Here is a 24306-nt window from a genome sequence, read left to right as displayed (position 1 = left end):
ATAATGAATTCCTGAATTTCCTTTGATCCTTCCCAATGGTCCCAAATCCAGGCAGCCACCCCCTAAAAATTCCCCCCAAGGATGGCACTGGGTTTCCACCCCAAAAATATCCTGAAATCTGTGCATTTCCCAAAGGAAAATGTTGGTGATGATGTTTTCCAGCCTTTTTTGGGCACGACAGGTTTGGAATGGACTGGGAGGGAATGGCTGTGTGTGGATTAGGAGCAGGGTCCCTTGGCCCATGGGAATGTGGAATTCCGGAAATAATTCCAGGATTGGTATAAGCACAAAGCTCCAAAAAGTCAAAATTATCCTGATAAAATTGCCTGAATTTTTGGGAAAAGCTGAAACTGAGCTCAACCTGGAGGATCCCGAAGGATAAATTCGGGTCTGGAGAGCGGAAACCGCTCCACGTGCGACCAAGGGTGGATTTGGGATCCCCCATCCCAGGGGATGGCGGGGACGGCAAATCCACCTTGGACTTCGGGTTTTTCCAGCAGGGAATTTGCCGGGAATGTGGCGGGGTTGGGATAATGAGATGCTGCTCACGCTCCCTAATGAAGTGCCGAAGGAAGTCGGCGCCGGCTCCCGGCAAATTAGATCGGGATTATTGGAGCAGTGAGAATGGAGGGATCCGAGATGGTATCGGAGCGGGAAGGGCTGGGAGGGGAGGAAGGATGGAAACCCCTCCCAAAACCTGGATCAGGGCAGGAGGGGAGGGAAGGGATCGGCCTCTCCGATGGCCAACTGGAGCGGGAAGGGGATGTGGGAATGGGATGTGGGAATGGGATGTGGGAATGGGGTTCTCTGGAGCATCCCCAGCTTTCCATGGGCTGCATCTCCCCAGATTTGCTTCTGATCCCATTCCTGGCTGCATCTGGCTCCCCTGCAAAGGAGATTTTCCTACAATTCCCAGCTGGATTTGGTTCCCTGCTCCTTTCCTTGGATGTGTGCAGCCTCCAAATGCGGCATATTTGGGAATGTGGGGGATATGGGAATGTTGGAATCCTCCAAACACGGGGTTTTTGGGAATATGAGAGATATGGGAATGTTTGCATCCTCCAAAATGGAATGTTTGGAAACATGAGGCTCAAGTTGGGATCATGGTCAAATTTCTCAGGAAAAAACCCATTTCCAATGGATTTTTCCCCAATTTGGCCCTTCCCACCCTCAGCCAAGCACTCTGGGAATGGAATGAGCCAGATCCGGCTGCTGGCTCCCCCATTTCCTTTCCAGCCACAATTCCCAGCTGGATTTGACTCCATGCTCCTTTCCAGGAATTCCTTGGATGTGTTTGCATCCTCCAAACATGACAAATTTGGGAATATGGGGGATATGGGAATGTTGGAATCCTCCAAATGTAGCGGGTTTTTTGGGATTAGGAGGGATATGGGAATGTTTGCATCCTCCAAAATGGTGTTTTGGGAATATGAGGGAAATGGGAATGTTCTCATCCTCCAAATGTAGCATTTTTGGGAATATGAGGTTTAAGTGGGGATCGTGCTCAAATTTCCTTGGAAAAAATGAGTTTCCAATGGATTTTCCCCCAGTCTGGCCCTTTCCCATCCTCAGCCAAGCACTGCTGGGATCAGGATGAGCTGGATTCGGCTGCTGGGTCCCCCTTTTCCCATTCCCACAGGATCCCTCAGGAAGGAACCACCCAGCAACGGAGCTCATTAAAAGCGTGGAAAACACAAATTTAATTAAAACCAACCTTGCCTTTACCAGGAAAATAAATCCGCCCTTTTCCATGGAACAATGGATTTTTCCAGCCCTCCCGTGCCGGGATTCCTCCCTCTTTTCATCCCTCTCCTTTATTATCCCTGGCTGGGAGCAGGCGCTGCCTGATTTCCATAAATTTGCATCAGGAATTGGGGGGAGAAAGGAGGAGGGGAGAGAAAAAAAGCTGGAAAAATGAGATTTTCCAGTGCTGAGCTCGCTCCGAAGCAAGAAGCCCCGGCTGGAGGAGGGAAAAGGCAGGAAGGGGTGGGAAGGATCCTGGATTTTTAAAGTTCTCCCATTCCCTGTTTTTTTGGGGAGAGAAAAACTTTCCCAAGCTTGTCAGGGAGCCGGAATTCCCAGTTTATCCAGATGCAAACCTCTAAAATAAGATCTGCAGGGCAGCCCCTAATTCCAGGGATTTGTGGTTTTCCTGGGAAGGATCTGGAATTTTCTGGCTTTTCCACACTGGAAATGTCGGCTGCGAGTTTCCAGGTGAGGGAAAGGCCTTTGGGACCTCTGGGGCTGGGCTTGGAGGATGGGATGGGATAAAATCCAGGATTTGGAGGCTTGGTTTTCTTCAGGATTGGTTTTTCTTGGGATTTAAGGAAAGGCCAATCCATTGGGAGCATCATCTGGGTGGGAGAGGAGCATGGAGATCCAGATGTGGGAATTATCCATACGTGGGATAAAATGTTTGAATTCCCAGGCTGGAGAGGCTGAATCCCAAAGCTGCTCCATCGGGATTATCAAAATTACTCCCAGTTGTTTCTTGGATGGGATTTTCCAGCTTTTTTGTGGATAAGCACAAGTTTTTGGGGTGGTTTTCCTCCTAATGGAGGTTTCTGGGGATGAAGACCAGGGACTGAGGGACCGAGGAGATGTTGGGAAGAGGCTTTTCCTCACCCCCTGGAGCCTCTCCGTGGCATTTCCAGGGATCCATCCATTTTTCCAGGGAATAAAGGGCAGGAAAAGAGGAAACAGCCTCAGGGTGCAGCAGGAGGGGTTGAGGGTGGGTATCAGGAAAATTCCCTTGTGGAAAAGATGGAGAAGCCCTGGAATGGTCTTCCCATCCCTGGAATTGTTCAAAAATCCCTCGAGGCATGGAATTCCTGTGGGAATGGTTGGAATCCATGACCTTGATGGCCTTTTCCCTTTTCCCACCTGAACAATTCCATGATCCAACGGCCAAGGATGGGGATTGACCATGGCGTCAAATCCCAAATCCCAAACACTTTTGGGATGTTTTCCTTGTTTTTACTTGGAAAGAAACCCAGCTCCGAGGGTTTTCCATTCCCAAGGAGAAAATGATCCCTCAATCCACAGCAAGAATCCGGCAGTTTTTTGGGGAGGGAATGCCCAGAGTGAGCCATTTCCAGGTTTTTGGGGCTCAAATTCTTTCTCTTCCCATTCTATTCCCACATCATGGATGGATCCTGGGCATTCCTTTATCCCTGTCAGAGGTGGGACAGGTGCCTGGAAGTGATGCGGAATTCCCAAGATTTCAAGGAATTATGGATGAGTTATGATGGTGCCAGTCCAGGCTCGCGGTCCCATCAGATCCCATCCCAAGATCTGGGGGAATCATGGATGATTTATGGAATTCTGGAGGATGGCAAAGGGGCGTGGTCCCGCTGGATCCCACCTTCATCATCCTGAAGTCGGGATTAAATCCGGGATTTTTGCAGCCATTCCCAAGCCCTGGATCCCATATTCCAGCCAGTTCTGAGGATAGAGAAGGTGGGAAACTGCTGGAATAAATTCCTGGACTTGAGGAGTTCTTATGGGAGTTCATCTGCTCATCCCGGAAAGGGAGACATTCCCGGGAAGTCGATTCGTGTCACATCCCAGCCGGTTTTTGGTTCAATTCCACAGAAATCCCATTTTCTTCTCTGGAATGACCTGGGGCAAAGACAAATCCCTGGGATTGGGGCTTTGCTGCCTGCTCAGCCCTTCCTGGGCTTCCACCTTGGATCCAGCTGTGATCTCCAGCCCTTCCCCACCCCACTTCAGCGGGATGTCCTTCGGGAATGAGGGCTGGAATATTTCCAGGGGGTTTTTTCCCTGGTTTTTCTCCTCCTGTGTAGAGTTTTGGGGGAAACGGAAGCATCTTCCCCCCTTTCCTTTGGTTTTCCAGCCTGGATTTCCACCTTCCCTGGGAATTTTCCATTGTCTGTTGATCCAGGCTCATGGATGGAGATTTTCCCCTTTTTCCTCAGCTTTTTTCCCCTTTTCTCCCTTTTTTGTCTTCCCCCTCCCTTTTTTGTCTTCCCCCCCCCCCCCCCCTTTTCCCTCCCCTCCCCTTTTCCCCCCTTTTCCCCTTTCCCTCCACTTTTTTTTTCTTCTCGGAAAAATTTACTTTTGTTGGTACCTCCAATGCAAAACCAGCACACCCTCTTTTTCCCCTTTTCCCCTTTTTACAATTTTTTCCTTTTCCCCCCTTTTCCCCTTTCTTGAGCTCCCTTTTCCCAGGAAAAATGCAGCCTCGGAAAAATGCAGCAAAATTTGGATTTTTAAGGAAACCTCCCCTGACCTCTCCCCATGGATTTTGGGATCGGGAAGAGCTCCTCACCTTGGGAAGCAGAGCAGCAGCTCCTCCTGATCCCCTGGAATTTCAGGAGCTGCTACTTTCCCAATCCGGGGGTGAGAATTCCCATCAGGAATTCTTCAGCTGAAGGAGGAGCCTCCCGCTCTTCCCTCGGGAACGGGAGCTGGGGGTGGATTTTTCCATCACCACCTCGCACTGGGAATATTTTACACTTTTCTTTTTTCTTTTTTCTTTTTTTTTTTTTTTTTTTCCCAGGGGGTTGGAGAAAAGCTCTGGTTTGTGGATTCCGTAATTCCAGGGTTTTTTGGGGAGGTGGGAACAGCTGCACCCACTGGTGCCAGGGAGTCGCAGTGGGAGTGGGAAGCTCCTGGGAACGCAGGGAGCAGCGGGAATGTGCCGAGCGGGATTTGGGGGAATTTCTGCTGATTCCGGGCCTGTTGTGGGGTCAGGTTGGTTTTCCCAGTGTGGGATGTTCCTGTTGGATCTGTTCCCGGCCAAGCCAAAGGAAGGAACGGCTGGAAAAGCAGGAGAGGAGAGGTTTTGATGGGAATTCAGGGGTTTTGGGGGTTTGCAGGAGGAAAGAAGTGAAGTTGTGCTGGGATGACAACGGGATTTGTGTTCCTGGAAATCTGGGGTTTTTTTGGGATTTGCAAAGCAAGCATCAAAAATTGTGTTGGGAGGATAACAGGATTTCTGTTCCTGGGAATTTGGGGGTTTTGGGATTTTGCAGGGGCAAAGCTGTGAAGTTGTGTTTGGGGGACAACGGGATTCTACAGTGCTCCTGGGATTTGGGGATTTTGGGAATTTTGCAGGAACTTGGAAGTTGTGCTGCTGCCACGTCAAGGATTCTGGGAAAGGAAGGCAACAAAGCAGCAGGAGGAGCCGGGATTCCCAAATTTTGTATGGAAACATTTCCAGAGCGAGTGGAGCTGTGGAAACTTGGAGCGATCTGAAGGAAAAACCTCTGGGTTCCAGGATTTTGGGATCCCGGTGCAATCTGGATTTAATTGGGGTGAGGAGATTGAACCCCTCAGGGAGCTGGGAATGAGCTGGGAAAGATGGGAATGAGGGAACGAAGCTGGAATTGGAAAGGGAATGATGATGTTGGGAAAGAAAAGGTCAGAGCTGGGAAGTGGTGGGAAAATCCCGCCGGATTCCTCTGCCAAGGATGCAGCTTTGGGAGCAGCCAGGAGAGCTTTTGGTGGGAATTTGGGGTTTTTTGGGATTTTGCAGGAGCAAATCATCAACACTTGTGCTGGGGGGCGATGGAATTTGTGCTTCTGGGAGTCTGGGGAGTTTTGGGATTTTGCAGGAGCAAAGCAGTGAGTTTGTGCTGGTATAACAATGGGATCTGTGTTTCTTGGAATTTTGGGGTTTTTGGGGATTTTGCAGGAGCAAAGCACTGAAGTTGTGCTGGGAGGACAATGGGATTTGTGTTTCTTGGAATTTTGGGGTTTTTGGGATTTTGCAGGAGCAAAGCAGTGAAGTTGTGCTGGTATAACAATGGGATTTGTGTTTCTTGGAATTGTGGGGTTTTTGGGGATTTTGCAGGAGCAAAGCAGTGAGTTTGTGCTGATATAACAATGGGATTTGTGTTCCTGGGAATTTTGGGTTTTTTCTGGGGATTTTGCAGGAGCGAAGCACTGAAGTTGTGCTGGAAGGATGAAGGGATTTGTATTCCTGGGAATTTTGGGGTTTTTTTGGGATTTGCAGTAGCAAAGCAGTGAACTTGTGCTGGTATAGTAATGGAATTAATTTTTCTTGGAATTTTGAGGTTTTTGGAGATTTTGCAGAAACAAAGCAGTGAACTTGTGCTGGGAGGACAATGGGATTTGTGTTCCTGGGAATTTGGGGTTGGGCTGCTGGGGGGTGCAGCCAGAGGGGACTGGCAGCATCCTTGAACCCCCACTTTTCCAGGGAATCCGGGCTGTTCCCGATGACCGGGAATTGGCCGTGTGGGACCAGGAGTCATCCTGAGTCAGCACTTCCAGGTGGGCCGGGCCACCCGGAACGCGTGTGGGAGAGCGCCTAAATCCGGCTGGGAATGACTCAGAGCACGAGGGACTGGCTCAGCCACCCCCAGCTCCCTTCTCCCGGATTCCCAAAGCTCCGGAGGAGAAGGAAAGCTCCGGAGGCCTCAAAGGGATGGACTTAGGATGGCTCTGCTTCCATCCCTCAGGAAGCTCCAGCTTGGCCACTCCCATTGGGATTTTTTCTTTGTTATTTTAATTTATTCCTGAGGATTTCAATTTTTTATGGAGCTTCCCATAGTTGGAAAAAACCCTGGAATGTGCAATGAGCATATTTCTCATTTTCTCCCTCCTTTTTTTTCATTTTTCTCCTTTTTTTCTCCTCCTTTTTCCTGCTCCTTTTCCCTCCTTTTCTTCCCCCTTTTCCTACTTTTTTTCATATTTCTTCCCTACTTTTTCCTCCTTTTTTTTTGTTCTTTCTTCCCTCCTTTTTCCCCCACTCCTTTTTCCTGCTCCTTTTTCTCTCCTCCTTTTTTCCTACTTTTTTTACCTCATTTTTCCCTCCTTTTCCCCTCATTTTTCCTTTGCCTTTTCTCCGTGTCCAATCTGGGACAATCCCTGTGGCAAAGGCCGCTGGGGTGGCTCCATCCCTTCCTTCTCAACCCCTCCCAGGGCTCTTCCTGCTCCCATCCCAGCTTTTCCACCTCCTTCCAACCTTGGGAAACTTCTCCCCGAGGAGCAGGAGCCATTCCAGGGGAGCAGATGGCTGAGGAGGAGGAAAATCATGGATGCAAATTCTCCGGGATGTCTTTGCAACATTCCCAGTCAAGGTCGTGCTGCTGGGAAAAGCATCCTGCAGGATCTTCCCCCCGTCCCCCAAACTTTGGGATATTTCATGGATATTTGAAGCCTTCAAGCGAGGATTCCTCATCCATCAGCTAGGACAAACCCGGATTTTTAGGGATGCTCGGGATCCTGGGATGACAATTCTGGGCTTGGAGCAGCCGGAATTGACGGGAGTTTCCGACATCTCCACAAAATAACCATTCCCAGATTTCCCAAGTGTGGGAAATTTCCTGGATTTCCCAAGTCTGGTTTCCTTGTGGGAAAATGGGATCTTCTGGAGATTCCCCACAAGAAACCCTTTGGAATGTGGGGATTTATTTGGATATCCAGGGGGGAATCCGTAGAAATGGACCCAAAAATTCTCAAAGCCACAGAACTTCCCTGGACCCCTGGAAAACTTCTAGACTCCATCCTGGGATGAGAAAATTCCATGTTTATTTCCCCCCACGTGGATTTCGGAGGAGCAGCAGAACCAGGGGTGCTGGAATTCGAGAGATCAAAGGAATTTGGGCCTCATTATCTCCAAATTCCAGGGAAGCTGAGGCTGAAAGCCAGGAAATTGCCCAGCAGCTGAAAGCTGAGCGGGATGGGGAGGGAGGGAAAGCAGAATTCCCAAATCCCTGCTCTGCTGACGAGGTGGAAGCGCGGAGCTGAAATCGCCGTGGAGCCTTCGGAGCCGCGGCGGCTCCGAGCGGGAATAATTCCGCTTGAAAGAGCCGGATTGAGGCGGAGAGGGATTTTTCCCAAAGAAGTGACAGCTCGGAGCTGGGCTGCGGCGTGGGGAGTTATTTTGGGAGGAAAGGCGGATTTCAGTGTCATTCCAAGGAGTTTCATCTTCTGTTGGCAAACTCCGTCCCTGGATTTTGTGCCGCGATTGGAACAGCTGGAATTGTTTGTATCCCAATGTTCTGCCTCATCCCAAAATTCCTGCTTGATGCTCTAGGAATAACCGGGATGAGGAAGCCTTGGCACAATTTATCCGGGGAATCTGGGGCTGCTCCATCCCTGGAGTGTCCCAGGACAGGGCTTGGAGCACCCTGGGATAGATTTTTTCCAACCCGAAGCATTGCAGGACTCCATGTGTTGGGTTAGGCGGAATAATTAGGATAAGTCCTTCCCTAGGAGGGTGACAAGACCCTGGGATGGAATTCCAGAGCAGCTGTGGCTGCCCCTGGATCCCTGGAAGTGCCCAAGGCCAGGCTGGATGGGGCTTGGAGCAGCCTGGGATCATGGGAAGTGGATTGGAACGGGATCAATTCCAGGTCCTTCCCAACCCATCCTAAAAATTCCGGATTTGTCACAGCCTGTTCCCGTCTTTCCATGGCCAGGTGGGAATGGAACCAGCTGGAGATGTCCCCGTCTCTTGTCCCTGCCTGGTGCTGCTTTGTCCCACCAACATTTCTGGTTCCCAGCCACTATTCCCAGCTTCCAGCCAATATTTCCAATTCCCAGCCAATATTTCCATTTCCCAGTCATATTCCCAGTTCCCAGTCAATATTCCCAGTCAATATTCCCAGTCAATATTCCCAATTCCCAGCCAATATTTCCAGTTCCCAGTCAATTTTCCTGGTTCCCAGTCAATATTTCCAGTCAATTTTCCTGGTTCCCAGAAATATTCCTGATTTCCAGTCAATATTCCCAGGTCCCAGTCAATATTTCCAGTCAATATTCCCAATTCCCAGCTGATATTTCCAGTTCTCAGTCAGTATTCCCAGTTCCCAGACGATATTTCCAGGCGATTTTCCCGGTTCCTAGAAATATTCCTGGTTCCCAGTCAATATTCCCAGGTCCCAGTCAATATTCCCAGTTCCCAGTCAATTTGCCCAGTTCCCAGAAATATTCCCAGCACCCAGGTAAATTTCCCAGAAATATTTCCAGTTCTCAGCCAATATTCCCAATTCCCAGCCAATATTCCCAGTTCCCAGTCAACATTCCCAGTTCCCAGTCAATATTTCCAGTCAATTTTCCTGGTTCCCAGTCAATATTCCCAGAAACATTCCCAGTTCCCAGTCCTGGATGCTCCCCACGCGTTCCCAAATCCCTTTGCTTCTCGAGGACCCTCCGTGCTTCCAGGGCTGGAATTTAATTTTGCTTCCCAACAAAAAAGTCCCCACACCCCCCCAAAATCTCCTGTGCAGGAGTGAGAATTAATTAAATTAATTTAAAATTAATTAAAATAATTAAATTAATTAAATTAATTGAATTAATTAGTGGCCATTGTGTCATTAACGCCAGACTTTAATTAAATTGTGTGGAGATAACGACTCTGGAGCTTCCCAACAGCCGAACATTCCCAGGATGAAAAAATTCCTCCTAAAACCCATCCAAGGCGAGTCCTGTCCTCCGGCGAAGCTCCAAAGTTGGAAATTCCAGGTGATTTTCCACCGAAAAATGGAAATTCCTCCTCTTCCTCCCCTCTTTTCCATCCTTTTGGAGCTCCCGGGTGTTTCCCGGGATTGGATCAGGGAAATCCAGGATCTCCTCAGCTCCTTCCCATCTCTTGGAAAAGACAATCCCGTGGGATGGGGAGTGCCGGGATCCAAGAGTCACCCATGGAATTTGCCCTTGGGATTTGCCAATGCCACATGGGGTTGGTGGTGGTGGCACATTCCAGGAATTCTTTGGAATGTTGGCTGCAGGGAAAGCTGGGAAATTGTTGGCTGCAGGGAAATTCCCAAGGAATTTTCCTGGCTGCGTTGGAGGGAAAATTGGGATTTATTCCATGGGGGAAATGTTCCCAAAGCTCCTTGTCCTGCAAAAACTCCTCTCCAAAAGGCCACAGCCGAGGTTGGATTTATTGATCCAGGAGCAGAGCCTGGAGCTCGGGAATTCGGAACCTGGGAAATGTGGGATAGGGGAAAGGTGAAGAATCAGGAGGTCCTGGAGGAGGAACCAGAAAAGCTGGGAAAATCCCTGGGGGAAGCTTTACTTGGTAAAAGGCTGGAATGTGACCGTATTTTGTGGATTTGGGATCTCTATTTTCCATATTTGGGATTTATTTTGTGGATTTGGGATCTATTTTATGGATTCAGGATATATTTAGTAGATTTGGGGTCTGTTTTCCAGATTTGGGATCTATTTTCTGAGTTTGGGATGTATTTTGTGGGTTGGGGATATATTTTGTGGATTTGGGATATATTTTGTGGATTTGGGATATATTTTCCAGATTTGGGATATATTTTCTGAATTTTGGATCTATTTTGTGGATTTCAGATCTATTCTCTGAATTTGGGATCTCTTTTCTGGATTAAGGTATTTTCCCTTTGTGCCATGGTTTGGATTCGTTTTCCAAGAAAATCTTTGGTCTCCCTCAGATCCCTTTTCCCTGTTTTTCCCAGCCCGGCTTTCTCCACCTCTTTCCAGGTGTTTGGATGGATCCAATCCCTCATTCCCGTCCCTCTCCTGCCCGAGGAGCAGCCATTTCCATATTTATTGAATTCCTTCCCCGGGATCCGCAATCCCCGGCTCATCCCGCTCCTGGTGCCGAGAGGTGGAGCAGGGATGGGAGGAGTGGGAAGAGACGCAAGGGAAAACCAGCGGGATTCAGGATCCTGCTTTTCCTGCCTTGTTCCTGCTTGGAATTCCTCAGCCTGGAGCTGCCCAACCATCCCAGCTCCCATGGGAATGGGAAAATCTAGGTGGAATTTTCCAGCTCCAAGGATCCCGTGCTGGGATCCAAAGGCTGCTTTCCATGGAGTTCATGGAGAAGGAGGCGCCGGGATTCTCCTGGAGATGGGAGCGGGATTCGTCCTGCTGGAATTTTGACACTTCCACATGGATGGTTCCTGTCCCAGCTCCTGCTCCGGCTGCTCCAGCAGTGATGGGAAGACGGAAATACGGGAGGATGGGAAGATGGGAGATGGGAAAATGGGAAGATGGAAATTGGGAAGATGGGAAGAATTGGGAAGGCACCAGGATGGGAGGATCAGGGCAGGATTTGACAGCGATTCCCAAATTCCAGAGCAGCACTGGTGGCACTGACACCTCCTGCTGGGAGGAATTCCCAAAGGAAGCAGAGTGATCCCTCCATGGTATGGAATTCCCAAAGGAGATGAAGTGATTCCTCCAGGATAGGGAATTCCCAAAGGAAGCAGAGCGATCCCTCCAGGATATGGAATTCCCAAAGGAGGTGGAGCGATCCCTCCAGGATATGGAATTCCCAAAGGAGGTGGAGCGATCCCTCCAGGATATGGAATTCCCAAAAGAAGTGGAGCGATCCTCCTGGGCTATGGATATGTCAGGAATTCCCAAAGGAAGCAGAGCAATCCCTCCCGGATATGGATGCAGCAGGAATTCCCCAATGGGAAGCCAAGCCGGGAATGGGGATGGGGCAGATTTGGGAATCAGGGATGAGCCGTGCTGGAGGAGCCAGCCGGGAATGCAGGATGGATGGGAATTTGGGAATCAGGGATGAGCCGTGCTGGAGGAGCCAGCCGGGAATGCGGGATGGATGGGAATTTGGGAATCAGGGATGAGCCGTGCTGGAGGAGCCAGCCGGGAATGCAGGATGGATGGGAATTTGGGAATCAGGGATGAGCCGTGCTGGAGGAGCCAGCCGGGAATGCGGGATGGATGGGAATTTGGGAATCAGGGATGAGCCGTGCCAGGAATGCAGGATTGTTTTTCCAGGAGTGTCAATATCCCGGGATCCATCCCACGGCATCTCTGCTTGCACAGCCCCGGCTCTGTTTGCTCCCGAGCCTTTGGGGTGGGAAATGTTTGGAAAAGCCACTCGTCCCGGTGCCAGCTGTGGGAATCCCGCTGGATCCGCTCCTGCCGCGTTCCCGAAGGCTCCAGGGACCTCTCCCATCCCGCTGATCCTGCTGAGCCTTCCCGGACTCGGTTCTTCCCAGGGTTTGGGGAAGGAGGTGGAGCTGGAAAAGCTCCCAGTGGCATTCCCAGTTTGGGGATGTCCCAGCACTCCAAATTCCCAAGGGAAGAATCTCTGAATTCCCAAGGAAAATCCCCTTGATGGGCAATTTTCCAGGAAAAATGTCCCGTTACCTATGGAAATATCCAGGATAAACCTGGGATGGGCTCCTGAAAGCTCCGGCACTGGAAACAAAGAGGACCCGAGAGGCCTCAGGCAGGGAAGGATTGGGGTGGACATCCTGAAAAAAATCCTGGAAATCTCTGGGATGAGATGGCAGTGGGGCCAGGCTTGGGGACCACGCATCACCTGCAGGGAAAAAATTCCATGAAAAACTGGGAAAAACAAGCAGCAGGAAGGAGGGACCTGTGCAAAGCCAGGGATGCTCCCAAACAATGTCAGAAATATCTTAAAATTTCCTAAAATCCCAACTCTTTGGGGAGCAGCCTCAGGCCTGTGTAGAATTGTTCCCACTTTTCCAGAGGGTTTTCCCTCTGTCCCTGTGTCTGTCAGGCTGGGAAAGCATTCCATGGGTGAGATTTGGGGCTGGAAAATGCTCTGAGGGGTTTTTCCTGTTGGCTGGAGCTGCAGCCAGGTTTTTTGGGATTTCCACTGGAAAATTCCCTATTGGAAGTGGCTCTGAGCATGAAATGAGTAGATTAAGGATTTATGTTTTTTTAATTTTGGGGAATTTTTGGGAATTTTTCAGAGCTGCCAAGTGCCAGCAATGCAGAAGTAGGCTTAGGATCCCCCATCCTTCCCCTCTAGCCCAAAAATTCCACATCCAGGCGCTGATTCTGTTTTATTCCCAAACCAGCACTTCTGGCCCTTCTTTCCAAAAAACCAGCCCCCGTTCTCATCTGGCTTCCTGGGTCCCTCCAAGATAAATTCCAATTATTCCTCTCTCCCCAAATCGTGAGATCAAACCCCAAATCCGGCTGAAATCCCAAATCCACTTCCCTCATCCAGGCAGGAATTTTGGGGCTCAGCTCCAACTCCTCACCCTTCACCAGGCCTTGTGTGGAATTGGGAATATTCCCTCCTTTTTTTCCCAGGCGTCTCCACTAGAGAACCGGATCAATCCCAAAAAATCCCATGGGAATTCACAGAGAACCCAAGTCCATCCTTGATCCCCTTGATTCTACAGAAATTCCAGTAAAAATTCCAAATTCTTTGCGAGCCTCAGGTTTTCCCTTCTTTCCCCTCCCTATTCCCCAGTTTTTTCCATCTCCTCGGATTTTTTCCCGTGGTTGAGCTGGTGACCAGCCCAGCTCTGGGAGTGCCGGATATTCCCAGCCTTTCCTCGCTCCCACTCTTGGATTTTCCTGCTGCCCTTTCTGGATTTTTCACCAGGGAATTTTTCATTCCAATCCTCCAGATTTTTGTTTGCTCCTCCTTTCCAAACCCCATTCCAGGAGGGACTTCCTGCTCCAAAATTCCTGGAATTTTTGTCCTAGGTGATGTTCCGTCAAAACTTCCTCCCTGGGATTTGCTCCCCAGGATGATGCTCTGGAATAAATTCCTGATTATTCCAAATTTAGGACTCCACCCCTGAATTTAGGACTTTGTCTTTCAATCTAGGACTTTTTCCTTAAATTTGGGACTTCCCAAAATTTGGGACATTCTTGCTAAATTTGGAGTTTTCTTTTCCAGTTTGGGACTTTCTCCCCAAAATCTGGGACTTTCTTCCAAAAAAAGTGAGACATTCTTGCTAAATTTGGGATTTTCTTCTCTAATTTTGGACTTAACCCCTGGATTTATTCTGGAAAGATCAAGGAAAAAAGAGAAACTGGAAAATTTTCCCCTTGGGAGCTTTTTTTGGCCCAAATTCCCATTTCTGAGGATCCTCACCTGGAATGTGCTGCCCCAGATTCCGGCTGTTCCCAAGAGATGCCGGGAATGAGGCTTGGGCCTGGTTTTCCTTGGGAATCTGGGAAGGACAGGAGGGCACCAGCTCCATCTGAAAACAGGGATTGATTTTTTTAGGGAGTGAAGGGATCCAGCTTTGAATGGGAACGCAGGAAAATCCGTATTTATGGAAAAAAACTGGGAATAATCATTTGGAGGAGGCAGGAGCAGCATTGCCCACTCATTCCCTCCTTCCCAAGGCCGGGATTCCTCAGGGCATTCCACAGGACCTCTCACCAGCCGCTGGATTCACCGGGAATTAAAACCAGGGGAAATGGGAGCGATCCAGACACGGCGGGATTCGCATCCCGCGATTTCCAGAATTCCCTGTCTGCTCCGATGTCCCGGGAGCGCCTGACGGGCCGGGAGCTGCTCCTGGGAATTGCCCTGGAATCTGGAGGCTGCCAAGGAAGCTTTGCCTCCAGAAAACGAATCCAGCTCCCAACATTCCGGGTTATTCCCCTTTATCCTTCTCCCACCGGATCGTGGGATTTGCTCCGGGGCGAGGTTGTGCTGAAAGGGGCTGAAATTCCCATTGGGAAGCTGTGGAATTGTAAGAATTTTTTTAATCCTGGTTTATTTTTATTTTCTAAGGAGGTGCCGGAGCTGTCGGATCTTTGGGAAGCAATTCCCAGCTTCTGGAAAATCTCCACCCGCCTCATCCAGGGGTGGCTCCCATCCAAAGGAATGTTCCAGCCCTGGAAACAGCCCTGGCTGAGGAAAGTGGGAATGCTGGGGGAGCAGAAGGGTGGGAATGTTGCCTTTTTCCATGGAAAAATGGACAGGAAGAGCCAGACTTTGGGCTCCGGCAGCCGAGGGAAAAAGTCCTGGACTGGGGCATCCCGTGGTGATGGATTTGGGAATTTGTGACTCCTGGTCGTTCAGTTTTTCATGGAAAACTCCTTGTAAGGGGGAAAAAGAAGGATCTGAACTTGGAATTTGAGATTGGATTTGGTTTTATCCCAGGTTTCCAGGCATTGAGGGATGGGTGACTCCAGAATTTTGTCCTGGTGTCTTTTCCCAAGCAGAGCCCCAAAAGAGGATCCTGGGAGAGAAAATTGAGATTTTCCATGGAATGGCTTTCAGGGGGATTGGAGCAGCTGGAATTCCAGCCCAGCCAGTAACACCAGTCTGATCCAAACTGGTGGGACTTGATTCCCAAAAAAACTCTCTGACAGGAACCACCAGAAGCTGAAAATGCCCAAATCCATCACCATGGGATGGCCCAATCCAAGACTTTTTCTCTGGGCCAGAATTCCAGCTGTTTCCCATCCCCACCCTAGGGGAAATTTTTGTCCCAGCATTTTTAACCCAAATTTTAGCCCCCAAAAAGGATTCTGAGCAGGTTTGGGGGTTTTCCCATGGAGTTGGCTTTGTCCAGCTGGAAATCAGGGAACATTCCCCTGGGATTTTGGGAATGGGTGGGGGTGGAAGGCTGGAAGGAAAGGATTTGGGAAGACAGGGAGAGCACCTGGAAGTGGGAATAAGGGATAAAAATGTGGATTTTTGTACAGAAAGAGTTGTGGATCTCCAGCTCTTCTGCCCTCAGGAAGCCCCAGGCATCCCAATCCCTCTTCCCAAGGAATCCTGGCATCTTCCCGAAGTCTGAGAGTGAAGGCAAACCAGGAAAAGCTGTGGGGCAGGGCCCTGGAGGGGTTGGGCTCCTAGCCAGGGTGGGATTTTGGGGAGCATGGGATCATTCCAGGCTGGATCCGGGGGTTCAGGGAGATGGGAATTGCCAAGGGAAGAGGGGGCAGGGGGGAAGCGCTGCTCCCAGTGCATCCCTGTGGGTCCCTGTGCATCCCTGTGGATCCCTGCTCCTGGATCCTGCATCCCACATCCCTGCCTGCATCCTGCTCCTCATCCTGAATCCCAACCCCATCCTGCATCCCAGCCCCTCTGTATCCCACATCCTTGCTGGATCCTGCTCCCTGTCCTGTATCCCACATCCCTGACCATATCCCAACCCTGCATCCCACATTCCTGCCTGCATCCCACATTCCTGCCTGCATCCCACATTCCTGCCTGCATCCCACATTCCTGCCTGCATCCCATTCTCATCCTGGACTCCACATCCCTGCCTGTGTCCTGCTCCTTATTCTGCAGCCCACATCCCTGCCTGCATCCCAACCCTGCATCCCAATCCCGCATCCCAACCCTGCATCCCAACCCTGCATCCCAACCCTGCATCCCAACCCCGCATCCCAACCCTGCATCCCAGCCCCGCATCCCAACCCTGCATCCCAACCCTGCATCCCAACCCTGCATCCCAATCCTGCATCCCAATCCTGCATCCCAAATCTTTGCCTGCATCCCAACCCCACATCCCACCCCCATCCTGCATCCCACATCCCTGCCTGCATCCAACCCCTCCCGCATCCGTGTCCCCCCCACCCCTCCGTGTCCCCCCTCCTGTCACTGCCCATCCCCCAGCCCGTCCTGTGCCCCTCCCACCCCCCGGCACACCCCTGACCCCACAGCCCCCCCACAGCCCCCAGCATCCCCCGGCCCCCCAAATCCATCCCTGCATCCCCCCCACTCCCCCAATCCATCCCCGCCATCCCTCCGTGAATCCTCCCCTGCATCCCCCTCAATCCATCCACCCCCCGAATTCCCCCTCACTCCATCCCCCCCTCTGCATCCCCCCTGGATCTATCCCCCCCCCCAGTTCCCCCCTCAATCCATCCCCCGATCCCTCCGTGAATCCCCTCTGCCCTCCCTCAATCCATCCTCTCCTTGCACCCCCCGTCCATCCACCCCCCGAATTCCCCCTCAATCCATCCCCCCCTCTGCATCCCCTCTCAATCCTTCCCCCGATCCCCCCGTGAATCCCCCCCCGCCTCCCGGCACGACCCCCCCGGTCCCTCCCCCGTCCATCCCCGCATCCCCCCGCGGATTTCCCCCTCGCATTCCCCCCTGGATCCATCTCCCCGCATCCCTCCGTGAATCCCCCCCCGCTCCATCCCTCCCCGCCCCCCGCTCTGCTCCCCGCCCCCCTCAGCCCCTCCCGGGGGCCGGACCGGGGGCGGGCTCAGCCCGGGGGGGGCCGGGGGCGGCCGCTCCAGCCCCGCTCGGCTCCGGCTGCTCCAAATCGGCTTAAGGGCAGCGGCGGAGCTGCTGCACCGGGGGGGCAGCGCCGAGCCCCCTCCCGAGCCGGACCCGCCAAGCGGGCCGAGCCCCCCTCCCATCCCCTCCCGGCGCCCCCCGGAGCGGGCCGAGCCCCCTCCCGGACCGGACCGGGCCGGGCCGGGCCGAGCCGCCGCCGGTGCCCGGCGCGATGCCCGCCCGCCGCCCGGCGCGGGGGCCCCGCTGAGCCGCCCCGCGGGCACCATGCGCGCCATGAGCCCCCTGCCCCTGTGGCTCCTGCTCTGGCACCTGCGGCACCTGGCGCTGGGTGAGTGCCACCCCCCAGGGGACAGCGACACCCCCGGGGCCGCGGGAGGGATGGGGTGACCCCCGCGCCCCTCCGGCCACGGGGCGGGCTCGGGGCTCGGCGCCCCCGCCCTGGGGTTTAGGGTGGTTGGGGGAGGGATGGGGGGCACCCACGGGGAGGAGAATCCACGGGTTTGGAGTGGGGAACTGGGGTTTGGTACTGGGGGATGAGGTCTGGAGCTGTTAGTGGGGCACCCCATAACCCAGTGCTGGTGTGGGAGCTGTTAATGGGGCATTCAATAACGCGGCACTGGTGTGGGAGCTGTTAGTGGGGCACCCCATAACCGATGTGGGAGCTGTTATTGGGGGCACCCCATAACCGGTGTGGGAGCTGTTAGTGGGGCACCCCATAACCGATGTGGGAGCTGTTATTGGGGGCACCCCATAACCGGTGTGGGAGCTGTTAGTGGGGCACCCCATAACCGATGTGGGAGCTGTTATTGGGGGCACCCCATAACCGGTGTGGGAGCTGTTAGTGGGGCACCCCATAACCGATGTGGGAGCTGTTATTGGGGGCACCCCATAACCGGGGACTGGTGTGGGAGCTGTTAGTGGGGCACCCCCCAACCCAGTGCTGGTGTGGGATCTGTTAATGGGGCATTCAATAACCCGGTATTGGTGTGGGAGCTGTTATTGGGGCACCCCACAACCGGGAATTGGTGTGGGAGCTGTTATTGGGGCACCCCACAACCGGGAATTGGTGTGGGATCTGTTATTGGGGCACCCCATAACCCGGTGTTGGTGAGGGATCTGTTATTGGGGCACCCCCTAAAGAGGGGGGTTTTAACGGGGCACCCCCTACCCGGGCACCGCCGCTGACCCATGAGCCGGGCGCTGGGGTGGAGCCGTCCTTGGGGCGCCGTTTTTGGGGTGCGAGGGGCCGGGGTCTCACCCTCGGGGCCGCCCCGTGTCCCCTTTCCCCGCTGCTCCCCAGCTCCGGCTGCGCATCCAGCCCTGCTCCAGCCGCGGAGGGGGGGTTGTGTTTTGGGGACCCCCACGAGCTCAGCTTTTGGGGGCTCTCAGCCCCTCCTGCCCCTTTGGGATCCCCAAATCCCCAACAAGGAGCAGCACCCCCCAAATTCCCGCTGTCCTGGGGGATTGCAGCTCCCGAGCTCCCAAAAACCCCGGGACTCCCCACGCCAGCCCCAAACCCGGGGCTCCGGGGAGGGAAAACCTCCCGGGGAAGGAAACTTTGCCCTCGTCGCGCCCCACAGGGCCACCCGTGGGATTCCATTCCGTGTCCATTCGAGGCGAATTCCCTCTTTTTGCCCCAATTCCCGCTCGGCGGGTCTCAGGTGGCCGCTCCTTCCCGAGACCCCGGGAAACGGGAGCTTTTCCAGGCGCCGGGAGATGGAGGCACGAGCGCAGCCTGCTCCGCATCTCCCCGGTTTTTTGGGTTTATTTGGGTTTATTTTTGATTTTTAATGGACTTTGTGCTCTCCGGGAAGCGCCGGCGGGCGCTGCAGGGCGCGGGGCGGGGGAGCCGCGGCTCTGCGGGGCCAGCTCCACACAAAGGAGCCGATTCTTCCCCGCCTGCTCCCGATCCATCCCCCGGGCACGGCGCAGCCCCAGCCCAGCCGGGCGCTGGGATCGGGGGAAGAATTCCCCGAACCCCTCTTTTCCCTGGGCCGTGGGGTTCGGGTCCTGCCGGGCTGCGGCTGCTGCTCCGAGCCCCCTTCCCGAGCAGCCCGAGCATCCCGCGATCCCAGCACCGGGAATAAAACCTGCTCGGGAAAAGGGGGGAACTTGTGCCAAACGCAGCCCCGGCTGCCTCGCCTCCCCTCCCCGCTCTCCTCCGCCGCCGTTTTAAGGTCATGGATAGACAATTTCCAAGGAACAACGCATCCCCCCGGCTTTCCCGGAGCTCCAGCTGTCTGTCACTGGCGCAGGGATCATTTTTCCTGCCTCTCTCCTGCTTTTTTCTCGCCGCAGATCGGGCGGTTGCTCTCGTGCTGTTGATTTCCTGAGAGCGGCTGCGGGGGAATCTCTGTTTGTCAGGGTTTTTTTTGGGGGAGAAAAATGGGATCAAAGTTGGTTTGTGAAGGGGTTGGAGGAGCTCGGGGAGCTCGGGGGGGTTGGGGGTTAGGAAGTGATGGATCCGGCGTGGGGAATTGTTTGGGTTTGGGCATCCACGAGCTGGGTTTGGGCTCCTAAACCCCACTGGAACTTGGCTGCATCCCCAGGATCCGCCGTGGTCGGCATCTCCTTCCCTATGGAAGCCGCCCCTGTGCTCATTTTGGGGTTCCCAACCCAAACCACCCCGGAATTCTGTGATTCCCTCCCTCGGCTGTCCCAAAAATCCCATCCCGAGCTCTGTTATTCCATCAGCCAGCCACAAATCCCGGCCAAATCCCGGGCTGGGGGCGCCTCCCTTTGCTCGGGGCAGCGGGGGCTGAGCTGCTCCCCAATTTGGGGGTGGGGGGGACAGAGCGTTGTTCCCGAATTTGGGGGGGCAGAGCGCTCGCCATTCCCGAATTTCCGAGCGCAGATGGCTTTTTCCTGGCTGACGGCATCCTTGGCTGGAGCCGCCGCCGTGCCCTCCCCTCCCGTCCGTGCCCTCCCCATCCCGGCTGGAGCAATCCAAGGGATCCAGACCCCGGGAAGCTCCAGGTGGGCACGGCCCCACTCCCCGCTGTCCATCCCTGCACCTGCCGTGTGTCCCCAAAACCCTTTTTTGGGGGAAATTTGCCTGCTTTTATTGTCCCCTCATCCGCATCCCGGAGGTTCCCCCAGGAATCCGCTGGAATCGCTTCCCACCCCACAAATCATCCGTGGGAAGGTTTTTTTGGAGGTTTCCAGCCCTGCTCTGCATCCTCACCGGCTCAGGAAAAGCCCTTTTGTGACCCCGAGCGCAGCCGGGATCATTCCCGAGGTGTTTTCCAGCCCTCCGGGAGCATCACCCCTGCGATTCCTGCTTTTTTTCCCCCCTTTGTCCACGGCTCAACCTCTTCCTTTTGCCAAAAAAAGCCGCCGGGGCCGGGGCTAAGTGGGTTAAGGAGCCGTCAGGAGGGAAAAACGAGGCCACGCGGAGGAGGCAGCGCTGGACCATGGAAAAGGAGAGGAGCGCCTGGAAAAGGGGCTGGAAAAGCTGGAAAAGCCCCCTTTTCCCTGGCTGAAATGCCTGAAATGCGGCCCCATAAAGGGCTCCTCGGGGGCTGTTTTAGCGCCCTGGGAGGGATCGAAGTGTCGAGTTCCTGCAGATTTCCAGCGCCTTTATCCCGGTGGGATTTGCTTCGGCTTCTGCTTCCCAACCCCAGCCGGGGAAAATTTTTTTTAAAAAGGGAAAATTTAAGTGTTTGAAGCTCCTGGGCTTTGCAGGGAGCTGTCCTTGGGGATATTCCTGAAAAACCCAGCTTGGGAAAAGCGCTTTGCAGCTGGGGTTTTACCTGGAATTCTCTCCCCTCTGCATTCCCCCCGGAGGTTTTCCTGGCAGGGGTTTTCCCAGCTGACAGGGAGCGCCCCGAGTGGAACATTCTCCAGCCTGGAAAATGCGATTTTCCCTCGTTTTTGGAGGGAAAACCAAGCCTGGAGCTTTCCCCAGGGTGGTGAGAGTCACCTGCTCATGTTTCTTTGGAATTTGGTGGGAATTGTGTCCTGGGGGAATGAGGGAAAAGGAGGAGCAGGAGTGAAATCCTGCTTTAATTCACCTGCAGGTGCCAAAAATCCACCCCACATTCCCGCTGTCCTTTCCTGTTCATGCTTTTCCCATCAAATCCTGCGTTCAGCTCTTTTCTGGGAGTTTTCTCTCCCATTTCCAAGAATCCCACATTCCCACGGAGCCTCTCCAGGTAAATCCAGGCCGCGCAGCCCCTTCGGAAAATCCCCCTCGCTGTGCTAATTGCCCTTTCCCAATTAGCCCAATTTCCCTCCTCCCACCAGCTGCGTTTTGGAGCCGCCACTTCCAATCCAGAGCTCGGGGAAAAGCCGCGGCTCCGGCGAGGATCTTCCCTCTCCTTGTGCCTTTCCAGGATAACCGGGATAATCTTCAGGAAGGGGAGATATTCCCAGCTTTACTTCTCCCTGGAAAGGCTCCTGTGGCTGCTCCCAGAGCGTTTCCAAAGTCCTCCAAGCCCAAATTCCCTTGGGATTATTGGCATCCCCCAAAAACAAATCCCAGGAATGTTGTAGGGTTTGGCTTGGGAATGTCGGTGCCCTTTGGCCTGGGATGAGGGATTCTGATCCAGGTGCAGGGACCCTGGAGCTGAGCAGCCCCTGCCCTGTGGAGGCTGTCAGGTATTCCCAGCTCCATCCATGGGCTCAGCCTTGGAATCTTGGGATGCTTTGGGTGGGAATTCCATGGCCAGGGACAGATCCCACTGTCCCAGGTGGCTCCAGGTCCTCTCCAGCCTGGCCTCGGACATTCCCAGGAATCCAGGGACAGCCACAGCTCCTCTGGGAAAGCTGTGCCAGGGCCTCACCTTCCTCACAGCCTGGAATTCCTTCCCAGTAACTCATTTCAATTTCCCCCCTGGAATTGTGGAGCCATTCCCTGTGTCACATCATTCCAGGCCCTTCTGAACGGATCTTTTCCATCTTTTCTGTCAGCTCCTTAAGGTCCTGGAAGGCCAAAATTGGGTCAACCCAAAGCTTCTCCTCTCCAGGCTGAACATTCCCAACTCTCCCAGCCTTTTCTTGGATCATCCTGGAGCCTCTTCTGGACTTGCTCCATAGGGCAGAATTCCCCATTTTCCTGCTCTGGGATCAGCCTAGACTTGGGAGGTTTCCGTGCCCTGCTCCAGATCCTTTTCCCAGGGCTGCTCCATGTGCTCATCCCAGCCTGGATCCATCCTGGGATTGTCCTGCTCCGGGTCCTTCTCCCAGCCTGGATCCATCCTGGGATTGTCCTGCTCCATGTGCTCATCCCAGCCTGGATCCATCCTGGGATTGCCCCACTCCTGTTCTTGTTAAACTTCAGGAGATTCCCATGGGCCACTCCAGGACTTTTCCAGGTCTGGAAGCCTGGAGGCTCCTCCAAACCATTCCAGGCCTTGCCTGGACCTTGCATCCCAAATCCATGGGTGGTCCTGGAGCATCCAGATGATCCCAACAGTCGCCTCTTCCTATGGAGATGTTTCCTGTGGTGGTTTTTCCCACAAAAATGCTCTTTCCTGCCAGGAATTCCTTGCCTTTGGAGTGCTTGACCAGCTCTCACCTCGTGCTCCGGGATCTGCTGAGGAAAAGCTCTCGGGATAAGAGTGGGGTTTTAGTGGGAATGCAGCTGAGCAGAGCCCAGGATCTTCCCAAGGCTCCGGCAGCGCTTGCCGAGGGAAAAGCTCTGCAGGGAGCTGGGAATGGGGCTGGGAGCTCACCCTGGATGGCTGGGAATGGGCACAATTCCTACCTGGAGCAGGTGTGGGGGGGATGAAGCAGCATCACCCCCTTGCAACTCCCAGTGATGATATTTTTTGGGATTTTCCCCCAATTTTCCAAGACAAATCCTCGACTTCGGCCACACCACGTCCAGCTCTGTGCTCAGACCCCACAGAGAGGAAAAACGAGGGAAGGAGCCCCCAAATCCTTAATTTTGGGAGGCAGCTCCAGCCGAGCGAATTCCCGGCTGGCGAATCCCGGCGGGAGGGATGCAGCTGACGGCTGGGGCTGGAATCCTTCCCGATCCAGCTGCTCTCTGTGCCCTTTTGTTTGCTTGCGCGGCGCTGCCGGGCTCGTTCCGAGCTCGTGGCTGGCGCTCCCGTTCCATTCTCTGCTTCCCACTTTTCCCCTGTTTTTTTCCCAAAATAACCCGTCAATCACAGGTTTGTTTTCAGCGCGCTGGGGCCCGGATCTGGCGGGAACGCCAAGGGCGGGCGGATTCCAAAGGCAGGGATAACAACCCACGGCTGTTGTTCCCTCTTTGGAATTGTTGGTTTTATCAAATTAGGGGCTGGGGGCTCTCCAAAGCCTTCGGATCAGGGAAGGTGCTTCATTCCCACTCCCAGCTGGGATTCAGCTCCAAGGAGGTTGGGGGAACGCCAGGAAACACCACAATTCCCAGAGAAGGGAATGGAGGTGGGACTGTGGCTCCACTGGGCCCTTCCCAGCCTCCAGGCCACACATTTTGGCTCCTCTTCCTCATGTGGAAGATCCCACCTAGAGCAGAGGAGGCAGGGAATTTGTTTGTCTCCTGCCCAAACCTCTGGAATAATTTCCCATTCCTATAATTCCTTGGTCAATATTCTTTGGCCAGAGGGGATTAAAAGCCCCTCTCCATCTCCTTGTGCTCAGGGATAAATCCTGAAGCTGCTTCTGATCTGGCCAGGACAGGGAAAGCGGGAGCTGGGAATCTTCCTTTGGGATGCACCTCCTGCTTCTCCACCTCTTCCTTCCCTTTCCAAGGATCTGCAGCTCCAGGGAAGGGCTGGCTCCAGGGAGAGGCTTCGTGAGGGGAGTTTGGGATCAGAGGGATGGGTGGGAGGAAGGGTGAGGAGGGATCTGCTTCCTCGTGGTCTCCTGTCCATGGAAATGCTTTTTTTGGGGATAAATTCCATGGATAAGCCTGGATTTATGGGTAGAATGTTGCTTTGGAGGCCACATGTGCCAGGCTGGTCCCAAGGTGGGAATTGCTCCTGGAACTGGGACCTGGAAAAGAGGGAAGTGATAGAAGGGACATTTTTGGGCAGTGATTGTCACCATGGGATGTTCTGGCATGGATTTGGGAATCTCTGGCTCTTCCTGGCGGGACTGGGACAGCAGGAGAAGGGCACAGAGAATCCAGCTCAGCAAATTCCAGCAAAATCCTCAGGATTGTCCTGATTTTGGGATAAGGGGGATGCAGATGGGCTCTCTATGAGCCTCTTGTGGAGGTGTTCCCCTTCCTCATCCTGAGTTCTCCATGGCTCCATCTTTCCTTTGGAAAAACCCCATGGATTGGGTGGGATTTGCCTGGGAAGGGATTTTGATGGGATGGAAATTCCCAGCCCAGCTTTGCCCCTCTGGAGGGAGCATTCCAAAACTCCAGCTCCAAGGCTTCGGAAGATTCCAAGCCTGGATTCCTGGACCAGGATTTGGGATTCTCC

General features: G+C 53.6%; 1 protein-coding gene and 1 long non-coding RNA gene across 5 annotated transcripts in view; one reads left to right on the top strand and one right to left on the bottom strand.

Moving 5' to 3' along the window:
- Window positions 1-9015: 9015 nt before the first annotated feature.
- Window positions 9016-16033, bottom strand: LOC135285072 (uncharacterized). 4 transcript variants are annotated; one of them, XR_010350082.1, is made up of 5 exons: window positions 15906-16004; window positions 15374-15867; window positions 13805-13913; window positions 12088-12262; window positions 9017-10889 (listed from the first exon to the last, which is right to left on the bottom strand). It is a non-coding gene; the product is annotated as an uncharacterized LOC135285072 (long non-coding RNA). The 4 variants fall into 4 exon arrangements; XR_010350081.1 differs by having other exon boundaries at window positions 9016-10889; window positions 15374-16033; XR_010350084.1 differs by having other exon boundaries at window positions 9018-9920; window positions 15374-16031.
- Window positions 16034-16881: 848 nt separating this feature from the next.
- IGSF21 (immunoglobin superfamily member 21) overlaps window positions 16882-24306 on the top strand; it is a 40568-nt gene continuing 33143 nt past the window's right edge. Inside the window, exon 1 of the mRNA XM_064396887.1 lies at window positions 16882-17255. Within this exon, the coding sequence (XP_064252957.1) occupies window positions 17192-17255 (64 nt within the window). The 5' untranslated portion in view covers window positions 16882-17191. The remainder of the gene's footprint in view (window positions 17256-24306) is intronic.

This window comes from Passer domesticus, chromosome 22 (genome assembly GCF_036417665.1).
Source record: "Passer domesticus isolate bPasDom1 chromosome 22, bPasDom1.hap1, whole genome shotgun sequence".
NCBI lineage: Eukaryota > Metazoa > Chordata > Aves > Passeriformes > Passeridae > Passer > Passer domesticus.
Note: the sequence above shows the minus strand (reverse complement) of the source record. Positions and strands in the feature narration are given on the sequence as shown.